The 24,333-nt window shown below is 40.5% G+C and overlaps 1 protein-coding gene and 1 pseudogene across 1 annotated transcript in view; both read left to right on the top strand.

Annotated features, from left to right (window-relative positions):
- LOC100654625 (beta-galactosidase-1-like protein 2) overlaps window positions 1–24,333 on the top strand; it is a 64,290-nt gene that overhangs the window by 6,508 nt on the left and 33,449 nt on the right. Inside the window, exons 3-5 of the mRNA XM_064268308.1 lie at window positions 8,843–8,911; window positions 15,568–15,663; window positions 20,928–21,036. Coding sequence (XP_064124378.1) covers window positions 8,843–8,911; window positions 15,568–15,663; window positions 20,928–21,036 — 274 coding nt within the window. The remainder of the gene's footprint in view (window positions 1–8,842; window positions 8,912–15,567; window positions 15,664–20,927; window positions 21,037–24,333) is intronic.
- LOC104846560 (double-stranded RNA-binding protein Staufen homolog 1-like) lies at window positions 11,205–12,736 on the top strand (annotated as a pseudogene).

Below are 24,333 nucleotides of genomic sequence, written 5' to 3'. Positions count from 1 at the left end.
TAGCAAGAAATTTGGAAGACAGCTACCTGACCAGCTGACTGGAAGAGATCTGTATCTGTGCCCATTCCAAAGAAAGATGACCCAACGGAATGGAGAAATTTTTGAACATAAGTAAAATTTTGCTGAAGATCGTTCAAAAGCAATGGCAACACTGCCGTGATAGGGACCTGCGAGGAATTCAAGCCAGATTCAGAAGAGAGCGTGGGATGAGGAATGTCATTGCTAATACAAGATGGATCTTGGCTGAAGGCAGAGAATAACAGAGAGATGTTTACCTGTGTCTTATTGACTATACAAAGACATTGACTTTGGTGGATCATAACAAATATGGATAACATTCTGAAGAATAGAAATTCCAGAACACTTAATTGTGCTCTTGAGGAACTTTTATATAGACCAGTGGTAGTCATTTGAACAGAACAAGGGGATACTGCATGGTTTAAAGTCAGGAAAGATATGCATCGAGGTTTTATTCTTTTACCAACTTATTCAGTCTATAAGCTCAGCAAATAATCTGAGGAGCTGGACTATATGAAGCAGAACAGGGCTTTGGGATTGGAGGAAGACTCGTTAACAACCTGCAATGTGCAGATGACACAATCTTGCTTGCTGAAATGAAGAGGACTTGAAGTACTTACTGATGAATAGCTAAGACCACAGCCTTTGGTATGGATTACACCTCAACAAAAAGAAAATAAAATACAACAGGGCCAATATGCAATATCATGATAAACAGAGAAAATACTGAAGTTGTCAAGGATTTCATTTTACTTGGATCCACAATCAATGACCACAGAAGCAGCAGTCAGGAAATCAAATTATGTATTGAGTTGGGCAAATCTACTGCAAAAGACCTCTTTAAAGTTTTAAAAAGCAAAGATGTCACCTTGAGGTCTAAGGTGCGCCAAACCCAGGCCATGGTGTTTTCATTCACCTCATATGCATGCAAAACTGGACAATGAATAAGGCAGATTGAAGAATTGATGCCTTTGAAATATGGTATTGGTGAAGCATGGCCAAGATGGTGGAATATTCAGACACTTTCTGTGGACCCTCTTACAACAAAGACCCAGAAAAACAAGTGAATCAATGATATACGACAAGCTAGGAGTTCTGAACATCAAAGACAAAGTTGAAGTGTTGGACTGAGTGGCAGGGGGAGGGAGAAACTGTTCAGAAGCAGTGAGGAAGTGCCAGACCTGACCTGGCCGGCATCCTGCAGGCTGGATTGGCTGGTGCATGTAAGGTGAGGCAAGCAGTAGTGCTTGGGATGCATTTCCCACCTTGGGAGAAACCAAGCAGTGGAGAGTCTGCACAAGCCTCTGGAGCCAGGGGGAAGTGGCACCAGATCTGTGAAAGTTAAGTGCAAGCATCTAACCCCCAAGATCAAAATAACCCTTCCCTCTCTGGGAAGTGCCTTTCTTTACCTCACCTGCCCCTTCCCTGCTCTGCTCCATTCAGCAATTGCCATACTCCCTAGGCTGGAATTGGAACCCTTTGTGTCTGAGCCAGTCTCCCAGCTTTGGTGAGGAAACAAATAAACAAACAGGAAAAAAGAAACTGCCAGCTCTTCTAAGCTGGGAAGTCGTGGCAGCACTGCCCCTTTGCCAAGGCACAGGCATGAGGGGCCCATGGACTTCTAATGCCTTTTATCCCTGCCTAGACCTGTGTGAGCCCGTTTCAACAGCATAGGACCTCAATAGCATAGTTCAACAGGGTATATACCTGAAGCCTATTTTCAACAAAAACAGCTAAGGGGGAGTGGCAGACTCATGACATTTGACACCACACTGCCCATTAAGCAGGGTCCTCACCTACCCACATGAGGGGCCTGAGGACTGGTGGCTCTACCAACTCCACCTAGCCACCCATAACAGGGGTCTGAGAATAAATGGTGTAAAGCCTACCCACCTACATTCTCTAGGGAACAGGGACATGCCTTCCACCCAGGCACTCAGGGCAGCCTCCAGCCCCCTATGTTTCTCAGCACATAAACCCTACTGCAGCCAGATACCTGTGCCAGCTCCAATCACCCCTACATACCCATGCTCATCTAGGACTGTAGGTGAGAGCTTACCTCACACACTCGGTACCGATGACCTGGACACCTGAGCTGAATCCACACAAGAAAAGTAAATGGACTCCTGGGCTCACACACTTAGTAGCAGCTCTAACCACCTGGTGACAGGATGTGGGAGCTTCAAAGATGCCAATAATCAAAGTAGCTCACATGACCAGCTTATCTGGGCGTACCAAAACAAGAAGCTAGGACACAGTAAACAAACATTAAATAAATAAATATAATAACTTATTGGTGGCTCGGAGACAACAGTCAATATCAAATCACATAAAGAGGCAGACCATGATGGCTCCAGCAAGTGACCAAAACAAGAATTTCAGGAAACCTCCCAGAGGAAGAGAAGGTCTTGGAATTATTGGAGGTAGAATTCAAAAGATTCATATGCAGAACTCTTCAGGATATCAGGCAAAACACAGAACAAGCCAAGGAGCACATAGACAAAGCAATAGAGGAATTTAGGAAGGCTATACAAGAGCAAAATGACAAATTTAACAAGCTGCTAGAATCCATAGCCAGCAAATAGAATCCAAAAAATTAATAATAAAATTCCAGAATTAGACGACTCAATAGAAAGTCATAGAAGCAGAATTGAGGCAATGAAATCAGAACTAGTGAGATTGAAGATAAAGTACTTGACACCAACTTATTTGAGGAAAAATCAGATAAATGAATTAAAAAAAATGAAGAAACCCTAAGAACTATGTGAGACTGTATCAAGAGGAATAACCTATGAGTGACTGGAGTACCAGAATGGGGCGGGGGGAGTGAATAACAGAAAATACAGAGAAAATTGTTGAAGATTTGTTGGCAGAAACTTTCCCTGATATTGTGAAGGACAAGACAATATCTATCCAAGAAGCTCATAGAACCCCACACAAGGTAAATTCCAAAAGAAAGTCACCAAGACATATTATAATCAAACTTGCCAAAACCAAAGATAAAGAGAGAATTTTAAGAGTGGCAAGGAATAAATGAAAAGTCATCTACAAAGGAGAGTCAATAAGACTAAGCTCTGACTACTCAGCAGAAACTATTCAGGCAATAAGCAATGGGATGACATATATAAAGCCTTGAAGGAAAAAAATTGCCAGCCAAGAATTATGTATCCAGCAAAACTATCTCTCAGATATGAAGGCAAAATTAGAGCATTTCCAGATAAACAGAAGTTAATTTGTTAAAAAAGAAAAAAAAGAAACCAAAATTACAAGAAATACTAAAGAGAGTCCTTCAGTTACAGAATCAAAAATATCAGATAACAACCCAAGACTAGAACACAGGACAGAACAAGCAGATATTGACCCAGATAGGAAAGTCACAAAAATAAGTCAAAGCTAAAACACAATATAGCGAAACAGAGATGTCAATATGTAGAAGATGACAACATTAAAGCAAAAAAGAGGGACTAAATAGTATAGTCATAGAACTTTCGTATGGAGAGGAAGTTTAGGCCATATGAAGAAATAAAAGATTGGTTTAAACTTAGAAAAATAGAGGTAAATATTAAGGTAACCACAAAGGAAACTGACAAACCTACATATCAAAATAAAAAGAAGAAAAACATAAACTCAGCAAATGCAAAATCAACAATACTGTAAAAGATGAAAAGAAAATAAAGAAAAACAACTCAGCACAGAAAATTAAGTGGAACAAAGAAACTGTCAACAACACAAAAAAATACATCAAAATGGCAGCTCTAAACTCATACCTATCAATAATTACACTGAATGTAAGTGGACTAAATGCACCAATAAAGAGACAGAGAGTGGTAGAATGGATAAAAAAATATGATCCATCTATATGCAGCCTACAAGAGACACACCTTAGACTGAAAGACATAAACAAACTAAAACTTAAAGGATGGAAATAAATATATCCAGCAAAGAACAATCAAAAAGGAGCAGGAGTGGCAATATTAATCTCTGACAAAATAGACTTTAAAGCAAAATCCACCACAAAGGATAAAGGATATTATATAATGACTAAAGGATCAATACGGCAGGAGGACATAAGCATAATAAATATTTACACACCCAACAACAGGGCTCAAAAATACATAAACTCTAACAGCATTGAAAAGAGAAATAGCTCCACAATACTAGTAGGAGAATTCAACACACCACTTGCAGTGAAGGACAGAACATCTAGAAAGAAGCTCAATAAAGACATGGAAGATCTAAATGCCACAATCAATCAACTTGATCTCATAGACATATACAGAACACTCCACCCAACAGCAACCAAGGACGCTTTCTTTTCCAATGGACATGGAACATTCTCCAGAGTAGACCAAGTATTAAGCCACAGAGCAAGCTTAATTCAAAGCAAGAATCCACACATCGAAATATTATAAAGTATCTTTTCTGACCATAAAGCAATAAAAGTAGAAATCAATAACAGAAAAAGCAAGGAAAAAAAAAAATCAAATACATGGAAACTGAACAACACCTTGCTGAAAAACTACTGGGTTATAGAAGAAATCAAGGACAGAATAAAGAAATTTCTAGACTCAAATGAGAATGAAAAAATATTCTACCAGAACCTGTGGGAAACAGCAAAAGCAGTGGTCAGAGGTCAATTTATAGCAATAAATGCATATATCCAAAAAGAAAAAAGGGTCAAAATCAAAACATTAACCCTACAACTCAAACAAATAGAAAGAGAGCAGTGAAAGAATCCTTTGGGCACGAGAAGAAAGGAAATAATAAAAGGTAGAGCAGAAATAAATGAAATAGAGGATAGAAAAACAATTGAGTCAACAAGACCAAAAGCTTGTTCTTTGAAAAGATCAACAAAATTGATAAACCATTGGCCAAACTGACAAAAGAAAAACAGGAGAGGAAGCAAATAACCCAAATAAGAAATGAGTTGAATGTTATCACAACACACCCAACTGAAATTAAAAGAATCATAACAGAACACTGTGAAAAATTGTACTCCAACAAATTTGGGAACCTAGAGGAAATGTACACATTTCTAGAAACACATTACCTACCTAAACTAACACAAAACGAGGTAGAAAAACTAAATAAAGTTATAAAAAAAGAAGGGATTGAAGAGGTAATAAAAACCTCCCAACAACAACAACAAAAGCCCTGGCCTTGACGGCTTTCCTGGAGAATTCTACCATACTTTCAGAGAAGAGTTGACACCAGCACTACTAAAGGTATTTCAGAGCATAGAAAAGGATGGAATACTCCCAAACTCATTGTATGTAGCCAGCATAACCCTGATACTAAAACCAGATAAAGACGCCACAAAAAACAAAAACTACAGACCAATATCCCTCATGAACATAGATGCAAAAGTCCTCAAAAATTTAGCCAATAGAATTCAACAACATATGAAATGTGGTGTTGGTGAAGAATATTGAATATACCATGGACTGCCAGATGAAGGAACAAATCTGTCTTGGAAGAAGTATAGTCAGAATGTTCCATAGAAGCAAGGATGGCAGGATTTCATCTCAGGTACTTTGGACATGTTATCAGGACCAATCCTTGGAGAAGGGCATTATGCTTGGTAGACAGTCAGCGTAAAAGAGAAAGACCCTCAATGAGATGGACTGATACAGTGGCTGCAGCAATGGGCTCAAGCGTAACAATGATTGCAAGGATGGCTCAGGACTGAGCAGTGTTTAGTTATGCTGTACATGGTGTCTCTATGAGTCGTAACCAACTGGACAGGGTTTCAGCCCCGCCTTCCAGGTCTACTGGTATGGCAACTCTGCTCCCCAGGCTTTGGGTGGCCCCATTCTCCTAGTCTGTCTGAGTGGTGGCACCTCCCACTCAGCCCCAAGTAGCTCCATTCTCCTGGTTCTTGGGCATGGCAGCCCCAGCCCCTCAGCTTTGGGTGGTGTCCCCATCCTCTTGGCCCACCTGAATGGCAGCCCCACACTCCAGAACTGAATTGCTAGAGATCTAACTCTTTGAAACCTAGCAGGTGGTTTTTCCACCCCCTTGAAATTTTTTTTTTAATTTTAATTTTTGAAATAGAGGCAGTGGTTCCACTATTTGAAATAAGAGATATCCCTGCCCACAATGATCCCTCCAAAAGCTCTGTGATCTCCAAACTGTTCCCAGGATGGTATTTTCTGTTTCTTCGAGTACAGCAGATGTTTGCAACCAAGTCGCTCCGTTGTCCCTTTTCCTACCTGTAGAATTCCAGGAGGCAGGCAGCTTTCCTTCATTTTGTACTGTCTCTGTCCCTTTCTGTTGTGGTGGTTGAAGACCCAGCAGTCGCAATCTTAAGCTCTTGAACAAAAGATTGAGTAGCCATGCCCTTCGTGAAGGTTTTTCTAGGACACTTTTCCTTAGTTTTTACCGCAGAATTTTCTAAGTCTTTAAGTTATGGTTTTATTTTGCACAGTTCGTTTTTAAATCTATCTCTTTTCTCCCACATTTTAATCCAAGTGGCAAGGAGAAACCATGTGACCCCTTTAAGATCTTTCTTAGAAATCTCCTCCCCCAAATACTTAATGTTCATCACTTACAAGGTCTACCTTCCACCAAACATTTGAACATACTTCAGACAAGTTCTTTGCCACTGCATAAAAAGCATTGCCCTTCTTCCATCGTCCATCACATGTTCATAATTTCCTTTGAAAGCCTCACCAGAAACACTTTTAATGTCCACATTTTTAGCAACATCCTGTTCCTGGCAATGGATGCTTTCATCACAGCTCTCAATTCTTTCTGAGCCCTCATCAGAATCACGCTTAATGTCCGTAATCCTATCAAAAGTCTCTTCAGGGCAAACAAGGGCGTTACAAAGAAGCACATCAGAATTTCTTCAGATTCTACCCATTATCCAATTTCAAAACTACTCCACATTTTAGGTATCGGAAACCCTGGTGGCGTAGTGGTTAAGTGCTACGGCTGCTAACCAAAGGGTCGGCCGTTCGAATCTGCCAGGCATTCCTTGGAAACTTTATGGGACAGTTCTACTCTGTCCTATAGGGTCTCTATGAGTCTGAGTCAACTCGACAGCACTGGGTTTGGTTTTTGGTTTATTAGAGGAGCACCCTACTTCTGGTACCAAAATCTATCCTAGTTTTTTAGTGTTGTTATAACAGTAATGCCACAAGTGGGTAGCTTTAACAAACAGGTTTATTTTCTCACAGCTCAGGAGGATAGAAGTCCCAATTCAGGGCACTGGCTCCAGGACAAGGCTTTCTCTCTCTGTCTGCTCTGGGGGGTGTCTTTGTTTCCAGCTTCTGTTCCTCGGTTCTTTGGTGATCTTCATGTGGTATGTCTTCCTCCATCTGTGTTTCTTTGCTTCTGTACCTTATCTACTCCTTTTATATCTCAAAAATGATTGGTTTAAAACACACTCTACGTTGACATGGCTTCATTAACATAAAGAAAATCGTGCTCCCAGATGGGATTACAGTCACAGGTATGTTGTTGCTGTTGTTAGTTGCAGTAGAGTCAGTTCCGCCTCGTGGTGACCCCATGTGTGCAGAGTAGAACTGCTCCATAGGGTTTTTAAGGCTGTGACCTTTCTGAAGCAGATCACCAGGCATGTCTTTTGAGGCACCTCTGAATGGGTTGGAACTGCTGACCTTTTGGCTAGTAGTTGAGTGCTTAAGTGTTTGTACTTCCTAGGGGCTCCCAGCCACAGGTATAGGAGTTAGGATTTACAATACATATTTTGGGGGGACCCACAATTCAACCCATAATAGCATTCAGTTTTTTTTTTAATTATGTGGATATCCAATTTCTGAATAAAATCTGAATTGTCTGTATGTTTCTCTATTTTTTCCATTTGTATATTAACTTTATAAAATGAATTTCCTTTGATTTGTTATGAGTTAAACAGCGTGGAATCTTGGAATTTGACTTCTATAATTTAAAAAAACTCAATGAAAAGTCATTTTTGATGTTGGAGGTGGTACCTAGGGTGGTGTGTCAAGGGTAATTGTAATTTTCTTCTACACGTTCTCATTTAATCAGATGTTCTACTTGTGACGACCTTTTCTTCTGTCGTTTACTCTGCTATTAATTCCATCTGGTGTATTTTTTATTTCCTATTCTTAATAGTTTCCAGAGTATTTTTCATTTCAGAAATTTCATTTTTCATTTCTAGAAGTTCCAGTTGCATCTTTTTTATTTCTTCCATTTTTCTCTTCGTTATGGTCATATTTTCCTGTACTTTATAAAGATATGGAGTATACAATACTTTTTAATATCCTTTTCTGCTAGTTTCATCATGTGTGTTATTTCTAGGTTGTTTCTATTTAGGATCATTTTTTTCCTGGTTGTGAATTATATTTTTCTGCTTCTTTGCATCCTAGTAATTTTTTAATGGGTACTGGACAGTATGAATCTTACATTGTTGGTTGCTTGATTTTATTTTATTCATTTAAATAAGGTTGTATAATCCAGTCCTATAAACATTTCAGTTCATTCTAGTTTTTGTTTTATAGTTTTTTTCCTTTATCGCCATCATGGATGTGGATCTAAATTTTTATATGTTTTTATGGACATTTTAAAAGAGAAATTTGAGGTTGTATCCCAGAGGTCATTCATGCTCTCATCTGTCTTACCTGAAGTCCAGAATCAGGGAAAAATACTGGCTACTTGGATCTTTTCTGAGCATTAGGAGGAGACAAATTTGAAGATAATACACAGTGCACACATAGAGATTTGGCTATTAGGATCTTCATTTTTCTTCATTATAGAGATAACCTAGATGCTGTATTTAAAATGGAGGAGGCAATAAGGGGAAAGATTCTCATATGTATCTGTCTTTTTTCCATTGCAGGCATGTTCCCTGGAACCTCCATGAGCCAATGAAAGGACAATTTTATTTCGCTAAAAACTTGGATTTAAAGTATGTGTTAATGTTTAAGTTGCCTGAGTCTGTGTCTTAGAGTCAAGGACTTGATTCTGTGGAGATCACATGCAGCGAAGGGGCACCTTACATTCTGCTTTGAAAACAATCAGGAAGTGCTGATAAATTTTGTTCCCTAAACTGAAACCCTTTGAGCAGTGATTCTGTTATTTACAGTGACGCCTAGATCTTAGTGTCCATGGAGCGTTCTTACTCACAGCTGGTTTAGAAATCGTACTTCAGGAATTCTACAGTTTTAGTCTATCCTGAGGAACCTGCTCACTCATTTATAAGAGAAGATTTCTGGGCTATGGTTTACAGGGTCTCTAAGACATAACAGAATATTAAGCCCCTGAGCAGTGCAAATGGTTTGTGCTCAGCTGCTAATGCAAAGGTTGCCAGTTCTAATCTAGCCAGCATTGCCACAGAAGGGCCTCATAACTGATTCCATAAAGATTACAGCCAAGAAAACCCTAAGGAGCTTAATTCTACTTTGTAGCACATGGAGTCACCATGAGTCAAATCAACTCAATGGCAACAGGTTTATAGTTAAGACGTTGGGTTTGGTGCTGGGGATGGGAAGATAATAACCTTTATGTTGTCAGGAATAAGGGTTTTCTGCAGAGCAGGAGGCAAATAACAACATATAAAGAATACACAATCCAAACTAGGAAAATGGATCGGGGAAAACAGTGGTGAAGTTATAAAAAACCAAAAAGCCAAACCCATTGCCACTGAGTTGATTCCAACTCATAGCGGCCCTATAGGACAGAGTAGAACTACCCCATAGAGCTTCCAAGGAGCACCTGATGGGTTCGAACTGTTGACCTTTTGCTTAGCAGCCGTAGCACTTAACCCCTGCGCCACCAGGGTTTCCAATAACACCTTTGTTTCCCTGTCGGGGAAACAAACCCCGGTCTCCCACGTGACAGGTGGGATACTCACCACTATAGTAATGGGGAAGACTGTGAAGTTATAGTATAACTAAAAAAAAAACTAGTATAGTATAACTAACTAGTGAAGTTATAATAAAAAAAGTTATAGCTGAGGTAAATTTGAAGGTTGAGCAGGAATTTACTCTCTTCGGGCAGAGTCCAGCATGGACAAAGTCAAAGGTGTGAGAGAACATTATATATTAATTAAGGTGACCTTAGCTGCTGTAATAGATAGCCCCCAAATCTCAGTGGATTTACACAATAAAGACTTATTTTCATTCCAGTAAAATCTAACATGAGTATTCCTGGTAAGCATGTCTCCCTTCGAAGCACTAATTGAGGAACTTGGGTCTTTCTATCTTTTGACTCCATTGTGTTCAACACATAGCTTCCAAACCACCATGCTTGGCTGCATCAAGCCTGCAAATGGAAGAAGGAGCATGGAGAGTCTCTTATGGGAATTGGAACACACTGATTCTTTTCATATCCTGTTGGCCAAGAGTCTGTTACACGGCTGCTGGCAAATGTAGTTGAGCTGTATGCTCAGGAAAGAAAGAGAATGAATTTGGTGATTAACTTGTTGTCACACATTGTTGTTTTTAATTTTATTTATTTTGTCGTTGCGGTTGTTGAGAATACACACAGCAGAATATTCACCAATTCAACAGTTTCTGCACGTACAATTCAGTGACATTGATTAAATTCTTCAATTTATATAGCCATACTCACCCTTCCTCTCTGAGTGGTTCCTCCCCCATTAACGTAAGCTCATTGCACCCTAAGGTTCCTATCTAACCGTTCAAGTTGCTGTTGTCAGTTTGATTTCATATAAATAGTTCTTAAAAGAGGATAATGCTCAAGGCAGACATTTTTTACTAGTTAAGCTAAACTATTTTTTGGTTGTAAGAAGACTTCAGGGGGATATTTTTGGTTTAAAGTTTAAAGATTATGTCAGGGCACTAGTTTTAAGGGTTCATCCATCCTCCATGGTTCTAGAAAGCCTGGAGTCCATAAGAATTCGAAATTCTGTTCTGCATTTTCCGCCTTTTGATCATGATTGTTTTATTGAATCTTTGATCAAAATGTTCAGTAATGGGCTCTCTTCAGTGTTTGCACTGATGGCCGCTGCTGCATCTCACTCAGCTTCCACTTCCCATGACCCCTGGCTGGGCGGCACCCACCCCTCCATGGCCACTCCACCTCTTTCTTCCCTCTATTCCTTTCTCCTCTCCCTTCTTCCTTCGTCCTTCCCCTCCTCACTGCCGCCATGCAGGGCCACTGGCTGGGGTGTGCGCTCAGGGCAGCAGCCAGGAGTTTCTTAACTACATAACCTCTCAGAACTGAATCAAAACAGCATTGTTCCTGGAGCACCCTCTTTTTACGAAAGCATAACTCCTACTGTAGAACTAAATGCACTGTGCATGAAACTTGGAAAATACCAAAGGATAAGCCTGTTGACCCTTACTCTCGGATGCAGTCCACCTACAACTACAACATGGGAGGAGGTGCTTATCCTGGAGGTACTTTTACCCATTTCCAGTTCCACCTTTACTTTATCAAGTTGAACATTCTGGGGGGAGGACAGCAATTTAATGGAAAACGAAGAATGAGATGGGCTGTGAAATGCAATGCTGCTGCTAAAGCATTGAGGATCCTGCAGAATGAGCTCCTTCCTGAGAGGCTGGTGGAAGAAAATCTCAATAAATCTGAAATAAGTCAAGTGTTTGAGATTGCACTTAAATGGAATTTGCCTGTGAATTTTGAGTCTTTCCCTCTAAAAGAGGTTTCCTGGGAAAGTGGCACACTCCACATAAAGAGTTTTGTGACCAAAGCACCAGTCAGGGAGTTCATAGAGGAAGGTGTAGGGAAGAGCAAGAAGATTTCAAAGAAAAATGCTGCTATAACTGTTTTTGAGGAGCTGAAAAAGTTGCCTCCCCTGCCTTGAGTTCAGCAAGTGAAGCCCAGAATCAAAAAGAAAACGAAATCCACAGTCAGACTACACACAGGCACAGAATATGGCCGGGGGATGAATCCAACTAGCAGACTGGCTCAAATCCAGCAGGTGAAAAAGGAGAAGGAGCTGGAGTACATGCTCCTGACCAAGTGAGGTCTCCTGCACACTGCGGGGAGTTTGTGATGTAGTCGAAGGTTGGAAACCACACCACTGAAGGAGCAGGCACCAATAAGAGGTGGCCAAACGTGATGTGGCCAAGAGCATGCCGGAATCCTTTGTTTAAAGCTCTGCAGGCTCAGCACACCAAACCCACACTCAAGTCAGAGGAAAAGACACCAATAAAGAAATCAGGAGATAGAAGAAAAGTAACCTTTTTTTGAACCTGGGTTGTACAAATGAAAATGGAACTAGTAATAAGGAAGATGAGTTTAGCCACCAGCAGCTACCTGCTGGAATTCTTCCCATGGTACCCAAGGTTGCTTAGGTTGTAGGTGTCAATCAAGGACATCACACCAAAGATCTCACCAGGGCAGCTCCAGATCCTGCCAAGGCCACGGTGACTGCCATGATAGCCCATGAGTTGTTGTATGGGAGCACCTCACCCACAGCTGAAACCATTTTAAAGAATAATGTCTTTGAGTCGTGTACCCCATGGACCTCTCATGAGACCCTCTGAGCAGTTGGACTGTCTTTCCAGAGTCCAGGGATTCCAGGTTGAATACAAAGACATCCACCAAAACAACAAGAATGAGTTTGTATCCCTAATCAGTTGCTCCTCTCAGCCACCTCTGATGAGCCACACCATGGGAAAGGATGTGGAGTCTTGCCATGATATAACTGCGCTGAACATATTAAAGTTGCTGTCTGAGTTAGATGAACAAAGTACAGAGATGCCAAGAACCAAGTGGACCACTGTCTGTGTGTGGGAGGTGCTGAACCTTTACTGGCCATGAACCATTGTTAAATCTACTATATATCCTGAAAATACTGACACTGCTTGAAAATTTGGAATTTCTGGTACTTTTAGTGGGCTGAGAGACATGATGGATGAAGAACTGGACACAATAGTGGGGAGGAAGATGGGAACACAGGAGGTGACTGATTGAATGTGTTTGTGGTTTGTTATGATGGGGCCAGAGGAAAGGAAGTGTCCACTCCCCACACAGAGCAGCGGGCCCTGCCTCCTGCCTGTCTTCCAGGCTCCCCTGGGGAGCTACAAGGCCACACCCCAGTGCACCTCTGTGTTTTGTTTTTGGCTGTGTCAAAGAAGGAAGAACAGAAAGCACGACCTACTTCTCAAACTGGCAAACTCAAACACTTTGGGGTAAACACTGGACAGCCATGCTGAACAGAGGCCCGAGACTGGCCCCAAAGCTGCAAGCACCAGAAAAAATCAAATTCTTCTTACTCGGCATCACCTAACCATCCCAGTGTGCTGAGGCCCTCCACCTCTGTAGTGCCCACACCAAAATCATTGCTTTCTCTTCCAACAGCGATATGCATTCTTAGTTTCATTATTAAATATATATTTAATGATATATATAATATATATTGAATATATATATATAATGTCAATTAAAATGACATTATATATAATTTTTATTGGAAAGTTTTCCAGTTGTGTCTAGTTATATAGCACATTTTAGGAACTTGTCTGAGACTGACTTTATCAGTAATCTAACTGGCAAAAATCATACCCATGTGTATGTGGTTATCAATTTTTATTTTATTGTACTAACCCAGGACAATTTTAGTGTTTCAAATTGTGTGCCCTTTGGTTTAGCTGAAACAGTCTTGGACTTTTCAGAAAGCCTTGATGAAGTCTCTCACAGTTGTATAAATTGGACATTTTTGGGATTTTAAACTTTAAATGTTCATTTGGTTTCTTTCCTATTTTATTTTTATTTCAGTTAATACAATTACTTAAATGAACTTTAAAGATTATTAAAAACAATTGTGTATGTATACATATGGCTTTTCAGGACTCATAGCTTTCACTATACTACAGCTTATGATCTTCATGTAGTACATATAAAACTGCAGATTGAATTTCCTTGAGTGCTTTATACAGTTAATTACATCTCCATGTAGGGCTGAAAAGAATGACTCATGTTTATGCATAAAACTCTGTTGCTTTTGGTGTTGTGTAATTGTACACAGGGATGTGTGCCGTAAGGTTCTGCATTGGTCCAGGTAAAAACATGGTAGCCTTGCGAGTTAATTAGTTTTTGATTCATTGTTTATGCTGGAAATTTTTTCTCCTCGTGGAGAGTAAAACTAAGTGTTTGTCACCAATAAATGGTAACGCTTTAAAAAAAAAAAGGGTCAGCGATGGTAGCCAGGCAGCATCCACTTCTCTCATGGCAAAGGAGGCAGTTGTTCATGGAGCTGATTAGCCACACATTCCATATTCTCCTCCTGTTCCTGACTCTCCTTCTTCCTCTGTTGCTCCAGGTGAATAGAGACCAATTGTTGTGCCTTGGATGGCTGTTTGCAAGCTTTTAAGACCCCATGCACTACGCAACGGAAAAGGAGCTAGAACAGAAGCACTAAACATGTTATTAGGCCAATTAACTGGGATGTCTCATGAGACCGTGATCCTAAACCTCCAAACCAGGGAACCAAATCCCATGAGGTGTTTGGTTGTATATATGCAGCCTCAGCAGCTACTCTTTTTTTGTTTTTGGTCATTGTTGTAAATATATCTATCACACGACTTTTGCCAATTCTACTCACACATTGTATTTTGTGAGAACTGCAAATAATACTGTCTGGATCCAGTACAAGTAGAGAAACCGTTAAGAAATAAAGGCGAGAGAGAGCCAAAGGCCAGATCCTGGCCTTACCTACCACCCTACAAAATTTGAAGTCTGTTCTGAAGGCATTGGGGAATCAGTTAAAGAATTTTAATTTGGGAAGTTCATTTTTGAAAGATCATTTGGGCAGTATGTTCAAGGTTGGTTAAGATTGCATTTCTGGTGGCCCTCTGCCTGAATTCTAATTCTAGCTCTTCTGTTTACTAAAAATGTGACGCTGAGGAAGTTCTGACTCCTCTAGGCTTGAATTCTTATCTGTCATATGGAAAAGGCTTTGATACCTATCTCATAGAATTGTCAAATAACGTATTAAATTTAAAGAATTTAGCTGTAGACCTGATGTTTATACTAAGTAAATATTAGCTCCTCTTTTTATTGATAACGATATTATTATTATTGATAGTAATTGGAGAAGGATTGGAAGAAGGTAAGAAGGAAGGAAGGAAATCACTTGAAGGCCATTCTAATAACTCAGTTCTTGAACCAAAATGGTAACAGTAGGAATGCAGAAGAATTTCAAGCTTGAAAACATTAATTATGAGGAATAAATATTGTTTAGTGACTGGCTGAAGTGGCAGGGGGGTGAGAAGGGAAGAGGACTCAAGGGAGGTTGCAACTTTCTGACTTGGGTACTTCCTAGACAATGGTGCCATTTGCAAAGAAAGGAAAGATTGGGAGGAGAAGTAGATTTGGGAGAGAAGTTGGAGTTTCATTTTGGGTTTCTGGACTCTCAATTTTATGTCCTCCTCTCTGAACATCTTGACTGAACCCATTGCCTACTGAGTGTCAGGTGGCCTGTCCAGCTGGGGCATGGCTTCTATAGGACTTTTGTAGGCCAGGTTGGGAGTTATACTCCATTCCAACCTCAAAAGGAAGCAAAGAGAGAGACAGAGCAGGGATTCCAGGTCTCAGATTTGGATGTCTCATTATTGTCATTGTTTTGCTTCCTAGGGTTTTTATATTCACAGCTTCAGAGGTAGGACTGTGGGTCATTCTATGTCCAGGCCCTTATGTCGGTGGCGACCTAGACCTTGGAGGCTTGCCCAGGTAAGTTGTGCTCTGAGGGTCCCTGGCCTTGACCCCACAAGGGCCGCAGCACATTCAAATGCAAGTTAGAACAAAGGGTTTTGCTTTGTTTTCCATGACGATTTTTAATCTGCATGATTTTTTTCATTGAGTGATGTAGAAAATGAGCTTTAAAATACTGGGGATTATATAGTATTTATTTCTTATCAACATTTCGGTAGTACAGATGAGGTAGAGCACATATTGATTATTTAAATACAAACTAATGGCTACCACTTAAGTAATGTATCAATATGTTCTAGTTTTTTGTGGTAGCAGTATAAATAGCAAGAAATTGGATTGATAATCTCTTTTTAAAGAGATGAAAAAAAAACTGCTAAGTAGCTTTATAAAAAATCTCATTCTAGGCCAGAGAGTCAGCAAACTTTTTCTATAAAGGGCCAAATAGTAAATAGTTTAGGTTTTGCAGCCCACATGCAGTCTCTGTCACAACTCAGTGCTGCCACTGTAGCACAAAAGCAGCAGTGACAGTATGTAGACAGATGGGTTGGTTGTCTTCCAGTAGCCTGATTTGGCCCATAGGCTGTAGTTTGACAATGCCTGCTCTATTTACTTGATGAAAGAGGTGATGGATGGCTAAACTGCTGAGTTACTTGTAACTGGGACATAGACTTTTTTTTTATTATACTTTAGATGAAGGTTTACAGAACAAACTAGTTTCTCATCAAACGGTACACGCATTGTTCTATGACATTGGTTAACAGCCCCACAACATGTCAACACTCTCCCTTCTCAACTCTGGGTTCCCTATGACCAGCTTTACTGTTGCCTCCTGCCTTCCAGTCCCTGCCCCAGGGCTGGTGCCCCCCTTTAGTCTTGTTTTGTTCCATGGGTCTGTTCAATCTTTGGCCGAGGGGTGAGCCTCAGGAGTGACCTCATTACTGAGCTGAAAGGGTGTCCGGGGGCCATACTCTCAGGGTTTCTCCAGTCTCTGTCAGGCCAGCAAGCCTGTTCTTTCTTTCTGAGTTAGAATGTTGTTCTACATTTTTCTCCAGCTCTGCCTGGGACCCTCTATTGTGATCCCTGTCAGAGCAGTCAGTGGTAGCCAGGCACCAACTAGTTGTACTGGACTCAGTCTGGAGGAGGCCTTGGTAGATTAGTCCTTTGGACTAATCTTTCCTTTGTGTCTTTAGTTTTCTTCAGTGTTCCTTGCTCCTTAAGGGGTGAGACCAGTGGAGTGTCCTAGATGGCTGCTCACAGGCTTTTAAGACCCCAGATGCTACTCATCAAAGTAGAATGTAGAAAATTTTCTTTATAAACTTTGTAATGCCAATTGAGCTAGATGTTCCCTGAGACTATGGTCCCCAAAGCACCCGGTCCAGCAATTCGGTCCCTCAGGGAGTTTGGATGAGTCTATGGAACTACCGTGGCCTTGCCTTGTACAGATTGTGCGGGCTTCCCCAGTATTGTGTACTGTCTTACCTTTCACCAAAGTTACTACTTATCTTTTGTCTGTTAAGTGTTTTTCCATCTCCATCCCTCCCATTCCTCATAATCATCAAATATTGTTTCTGTATGTAAGCCTTTTTGTGAGTTTTTACAGTAGTGGTCTCATATTTATCCTTTTGCGATTGACTTATTTCATTCAGCATAATGTCCTCTAGATGCATCCATGTTGTGAGATGCTTCACAGATCCTTGTTCTTTATTGTTGAGTTTATTGCTGTCATTTTGCAGTGCTTTTTTATGTGATGCTAACGTTTTGTTTGTTCCTCTTACTCTCCTGTGCTGAGTTCCTTTTGTTTGTGAATTTCTTTTTCATTTCTTTCGTTTTTGTAGATTTTGTTTTTATTGAGACTTTATGTTTTTCTTCTTTATTTTGATGGTAGGTTTGTTAACTTTCTTTGTGGTTAACTTAAAATTTACCCTTGTCTTCCTAGGTAATACCAAAAAGCAAACCCACTGCCATCAAGTCGATTCTGACTCATAGCAACCCCATAGGACAGAGTAGAACTGCCTGATAGAGTTTCCAAAGAGCACCTGGCAGATTCCAACTGCCGACCTCTTGGTTAGTGGCCATAGCACTTAACCACTACACCACCAGGGTTTCCTCCTAGGTAATAGGTTCCTGTTAGTACTTGGTGTCACCTTGCCTTTCTCTCCATTAGAAAGCTCTATACCTATACCATTTATTCATCTTCTTTTATTGTTCTGATGTTGTTGTCATTTACAGATTAACCTCTCTGGTTCCCTGTTACAATTGTTTTGGTTTTGGATAGTCCTTGAGAGTTCATTTCCTAGGTTGGTATCTGGCTGGTACAATCTTGCATCCTAGATTCAGCTATGGTCTGGTGTTGTTTGTTCTCAGACCAAAAGACTGCCTTTAATAATACTTGTAAATTTGGTTTTGTTTTTACATATTCCCTTAATTTCTGTTTACCTGGAAATGTCCTAATTTCACCATCATATCTGAATGAAAGTTTTGCAGGATATATTAATCTTGGTTGGTGATTTTTTTCTTTCAAGGTTTTATGTATGTCATCCCATTGCCTTCTTGCCTGCATGGTTTTTGCCAAATAATCAGAGCTTAGTCTTATTGTTTCTCCTCTGTATGTGACTTTTTGTTTTTCTTGGACTGCTTGCAGGATTTTTTCTTTGTCTTTGGTTTTAGCAAGTGTGATTATGATATGCCTTGGTGTTTTTCTTTTGGGGTCTATCCTATATGGAGTTCGTTGAGCTTCTTGGATGGTCAGCTTTTCATCATTCATGATATTAGGCAAGTTTTCTGTCAGCAATTCTTCAATGATCCTCTCTGTGTTTTCTGTTTTCTCTCCCTATTCTGGAACTCCAATCACTCACAAATTTTTTTTGTTTTGATTGTATCCCACATAATTCTCAGGGTTTCTTCATTTTTCTTCATTCTTTTTTCTATTTTTCCTCAAACAGTGTTGTATTCAAGCGTTTGTCTTCAATTTTGCTGATTCTGTCTTCCATTGTTTCAAGCCTGCTCCTCAGCCCGTCTATGACACTATCCATTTCTGAAATCTTGTTTATCTTTTGGATTTCTAATTGTTGTTTTTGTATGATTTCTAGTTGTGAATTTATTTTGGCATTTTGTTCTTGTATTGCTTTCCTGAATTGTTCCATTTCCCATGAATATGCCTGCCTTTTCAAAAAATTTGTCTATTTTTTCTTCGTTTTTGTCTGCTTTTTGCTTGAACTCTTAGACTGTTCTGAATATTAGAGATTTGAATTCTCTGTCAGGTAGTTCTAGTGCCTTTTCTTCTGGTCATCTGGTGTTGTATTTTGGATGCCTACTGGACCCATTCTGTCCTTTTTTAAAATATGTTTTGATATTGTCTACTGTCTTCAGGACATTCAGAAGTTGTTTTCTTCATTTCTTGATTGTAGATTTGTTTGTTTTGTCCTGCTTTTTTGTCCTATTTGGTTATGTCGGAGCAGGCAGGCTCTGTGCTCTTTGTTGTTTGCTCATCTGTTATTGTGATACTTTTGACCTCCTTGTCCAGTAGGCTGGGCCAGTTGCTCAGCTATTATAGTGCAGCAGGGCAGATCCAGCTGAAGGGGAGGGATTGGGATGGGTTGTCTGTGGCAAGTACAAGGCCGACAAGGCAGGCCAGGAATCAATGCTGGGCTGGTTCTGGTAGGCCGTGCCTGTGCTTTTCGGTGGTGTGATGTTCAGTGCCTGGTACAGGTAGGCAGGAAAGAGACGTAGGTTGTGATGTATGGAGCTAATATGGGCATTGGAAAGAGGAGAGAGAAACAGGAGCCAAGAACAAACAAACAAAGAAAAAAAAAAAGAGTGCTAAAGGGGCTTGCTGTTGGAGTGGAGAGATGAGAAACCAAGAAACAGAAAAAATCAAAAAGAGAAAAAAAATAATAAGTTGACAAAAATTCGGAAAAAAAAAAGAAAAAGAAAAGCCCCCATGGATCCTACCTGTGTGTCTGCAAAGACCAGGGAAGTCTCCCAGGCTGCGTAATATAGCCTGGCTAGATTAGGTATAGATGTCACACAGCACCAGATATTCAGCAGACAGGAAAAGAAGGTAAGTATAGACAGACGAGAACTGAGAAATGAAGAAAGACAGAAAGGGAAAAAGAGAGAAGAAAAAATAAAGAAATGGTCCCAGGCATCCTGCCTATGCAGCTGCGCAGATTGGGGGAGTGGCTCCTAAGCCGTGCAGTGCAGCCTGGCTAGAAGGGGCTTCCAAGTGTGAACAGAGAAAGAAAACAAAGAGAACAAAACAAAACAAGCCAAAAAAAAAAAAAAAAAAACCCCAGGTATCCCACCAGCGTCGTGTTACGGGCTGGGAAAGTGGTTCCCCAGTCAAGCGGAGCTTCACAGCCGTTCAGGAAGAAGCAAAGATGGCACACGGAGCCAGGTGTTCAAGAGAAAGGAGGGGAAGGTCGTGGGAGGCACAGAAGAAATCCAGAGATGGAAGGAGGCAACACCAGCTCAGGGACACGGCCAGTGTGGACAGGGTGAATCCAAGCAGCCTGGGGCAGAAGCAGTTGCCTCCTGGCCAAGACACTGCACCTGGCGGAAAGTATAGGGGGCCCAAGGAGGTAGGGAAGAAGGAAAGCATATATCTCTTGTTATTGGGTGCTCTATCTCCTGCTGGGAACCTCCTGAATCTGCTTTCCCATACTCCCTGTCTGCCAATCTACAATGTGAGTGGGGCAAATCCAAGTGGCACAGTAGCTGCACTTCCCACCCAGCCAAGCCACCACAGCCAGCCAGGAAGCTCAGAGGTAGAGCAGTGGGGAGAGGATAAGGGGTGGGAAAGCTTGTGTCGCTGGTTACCGGATGCTCTGTCTCCTGCTAGGAGTTCCACGAAGCTGCTTTCCCACGCTCTCTGCCAGCTTATCTCCAACAGGAGTCCAAGGTGGCAAATTCATCCAGCGTTAGCTGATAAAGAGCCTCCACACGCTTTCTGTCCTCTGTTAGTTTCTTACTCCATTCAGTGTTTGGCTGAGTCCTTTATCTCTTCATTGACGCTTTGGGTTCCAGGAACAACATTTGCTTCTGTTTTAGTTTTTCAGGTCTTTGCTGTGGAGGGACGATGTGTTGCTTCTGTCTATGATGCCATGTTGGCTGAAAGTCTTTCGACATAGACTTTTTCTAAAGGTTGAACTAAAACCTTACAATAGAAGGTCTTGCTATAGCTGTGCAAATTTGGGCTGTGCATGCTCCTCCAGCCTCATGCTTGAACAGTTTTTACTGCTATTTCCCATTCCGAGTCTGAGTCTTACCTTTTTCAATCCTAGCTGGTTACTCCGGGATCCAAGAATGAAGCTGAGAACAACTTACAAGGGTTTCACTAAAGCTGTAAATCTTTATTTTGATCAGCTGATTCCCAGGATAGCATCACTACAGGTAAGACCCAATTCCCCATCTCTTCACCCCAGGGAAATAATTGCCTGAGTTGATTTCCTTGATAGGGCTAACGTAACAATTTGCCATTAGTTTGATTCTGACTCATGGTGACCACATGTGTGTCAGAGTAGAACTGTGCTCTATGGGTTTTTTTTTTTTTTAAAGATAATATTTTATTGCATTTTCAGTGAAAGTAGGGTCACTATGAGTCGGAATTGACTCGACGGCAATGGGTTTGGTTTGGTTTTACACTGTAACCTAGGTTCCCGCCTAACAGTTTTCTACACAAATTGTTCAGTGACACTGGTTACATTTTTCACAGTGTCAGCATTCTCATTATTCCCTTTCTGGTTGTTCTGTTTCCAGCAATCTAGTTTCCATACCTTCTTGCCTTCTTATCATTACTTTATAGTAAATGTTGACCCTTTGGTCTGTCTTAGTCATCTAGTGCTGTTAGAAATACCACAAGTGAGTGGCTTTAATAAAGAGAAATTTACTAGCTCACAATCTAGTAGACTACAAAGCCCAAATTTAGGGTATCAGGTCCAGTGGAAGGCTTTCTCTGTCGGTTGGCTCCGGAGGAAGATCATTAATCTTCCCCTAGACTAGGAGCTTCTGTGAGCAGGAACCCTGGGTCCAAAGGACACACTCTGCTCCTGGCACTGTTTTCTTGGTGGTATGAGGTCCCTAACTCTCTGCTTGCCTCCCTTTCCATTTATCTCTTGTAAGATAAGAGGTGGTGCATGCCATACCCCAGGGAAACCCCCTTTACACTGGATCAGGGATGTGACCTGAGCAAGGGTGTTAAATCCTACCCTAATCCTCTTTAACATAATCTGATCTTGCCTCATTAACCACAGGCAGAGATTAGGATTTACAACACATAGGAAAATTATATCTATCATGAAATGGAAGACAACCACACAATACTGGGAATCATGGCCCAGCCACATTGATACACATATTTTTGGGGATACAACTCAATCCATGACATGGTCTCATACAGATGATTTTTTGAAGAAGTACAGTACTCATGGGTGATATTCTTTATTTTGTGAGTCAATCTGTTATATAGCTAAAAGATGACTATAGGGAATAGTTTTGATTCAAAGTTTAGAGAGTATCTCAGGGCAATAGTCCCAGGGAGTCCTCTAGTCTCAACCAGCCCAGTAAATCTGGACTTTTTAAGAATTTGAGTTCTGTTTCACATATTTTTCCCATTCTATCAGGATCCATCTATTGTGTACCTGATTAGAATGGTTGTTAGTAGAAGCTGAGCACCATCTTGTTCTACTGGTCTCACTAAATGAGGTTGTGTAGGTTATTAGTCCTGTAGACTAGTTTTTTTCTTTGAGTCTTTGGTTTCTGTCTTTCTCTTTTATCCCGGATGGATACAGACCAATAGTTGTATCTTAGATGGCTGCTCAGGAGCTCTGGTGGCACAGTGGTTAAGTGCTCACCTGATAACTGAAAGGTCAGCAGCTCAAATTCATCAGCCACGCCATGGGAGAAAGATGTGATAGTCTGCTCCCATAAAGATTTACAGCCTTGGAAACTCTATGGGGCACTCCTCTTCTGTCCAGCAGGGTCACTGAGTTGGAATCAATTTGAGAGCAATGGGTTAGATGGCCACTTGCAAGCTTTTAAGACTCCAGACGCTACTAACCAAACTAGGATGTAGAACATAAACTTTATGAATTATATTATTCCAATTGACTGAGTTGTCCCACAAGACTATGGCCTAAGCCTTTGAACCCTGTGAAACCAATTCTCTGAGGTGTTTGGTTAAGTCTAAGATGTGTCTGTAACTGTGCCTCCTATGTGCTTTATTGTATATGTGAATATATATGCATGCACACATGTGTGTATATACATATAGATATATCTGTATATACACACATATACATACCTCTACACCTGTATGCACACAAACATACATATGTAACCACACATATATTTTTTGGTTGTTGTTGCTATTGTTATAAAGTTTTATATGTCATTAAAAAAAAAAAAAAAAACTGTCGTCATTGAGCAGATTCCAACTCATAGTGACCCTATAAGTTAGAGTAAAACTGCCTCACAGGATTTGCAAGAAGTGGCTGGTGGATTCGAACTTCTGATCTTTTGGTTAGCAGCCAAACACTTAACCACTGTGCCACCAGGGCTTCATATATAGAGAGCAGTAATAATAATAAACCAAATGATCAACTTAATGTTGAAAAATAAAAAGAATCTCTGCTTTTGAGCCTTACCCCATCAACTGGCCCAACTGACCAAAAGCTCGTAATTTCAGATTTGTCATTTTTCTGGCAGTACGCTTGGAGCTACACTCCATACTTTTTTGTTTTGTCTGATCCTTTCTTTATTCGTTCTATTGTTGTGGTTAGGTGCTGTAGAGTCAGCTCCAATTCGTAGTGACCCCATGTACAAGAGAACGAAATATTGCCTGGTCTTGTGCCATCCTCACAATCATTGCTGTTTGAGCCCATTGTCGCAGCCACAGTGTCAATCCATCTCGCTAAGGGTCTTCCTCTTTTTTGCTGACCCTCTACTTTACCAAGCATAATATACCTTCTCAGGGACTGATCCCTTATGATAACATGTCCAAAGCACATGAGACAAAGTCTTACCACCTTCACTTCTAAGGAGCATTCTGGCTGTAATTCTTCCCAGACAGATTTGTTTGTTCTTCTGGCAGTCCATGGTGTATTCAATAGTCTTTGCCAACACTATAATTCAAAGGCATCAATTCACCAGAAATGATTAACTACTGATTATCATCAAAATGTCTTCATTTATCCACTAATGATAACTATAGGCCTGTCTTTCACCAATAATAGCTTACATGGATGACCTTAGGTTAGTGATTTTGTAGAAATTACAATTTATTTGATTTTTAGTATACCTTTCTTGCAATACAATCATGATGTTGTACACGCTCAAGTAGAAATAGTATGCAACTGTATTTCTAAAATGGCTGGAAAATATAAAAAGAGCTATATACTAGGTAGAAAATAAGCAGAGGGAAGGGACAAATATATATCATCTATTAGCTCTCAAACTTTGTGCCTTGCAATTAACATTTACCTAGCATTTCATCCTCAAAGTGACCCTTTGAAGTAGATATTATTGTGGATTGAATGGAGGTAATAACAAGCTTTGTATATGGCCGGGAGAAGATTTCACAAGGTGTAAATTTGTTAGAGACACAAGTTAGTTTCTAACTTAATTAGACTTAGGGCAGCTATTCAAACTCCTGGTGACTGAAGCCCATGCATCAATTTGGGAACAGTAGGG

This window comes from Loxodonta africana, chromosome 15 (genome assembly GCF_030014295.1).
Source record: "Loxodonta africana isolate mLoxAfr1 chromosome 15, mLoxAfr1.hap2, whole genome shotgun sequence".
Classification (NCBI taxonomy): Eukaryota; Metazoa; Chordata; class Mammalia; order Proboscidea; family Elephantidae; genus Loxodonta; species Loxodonta africana.
Note: the sequence above shows the minus strand (reverse complement) of the source record. Positions and strands in the feature narration are given on the sequence as shown.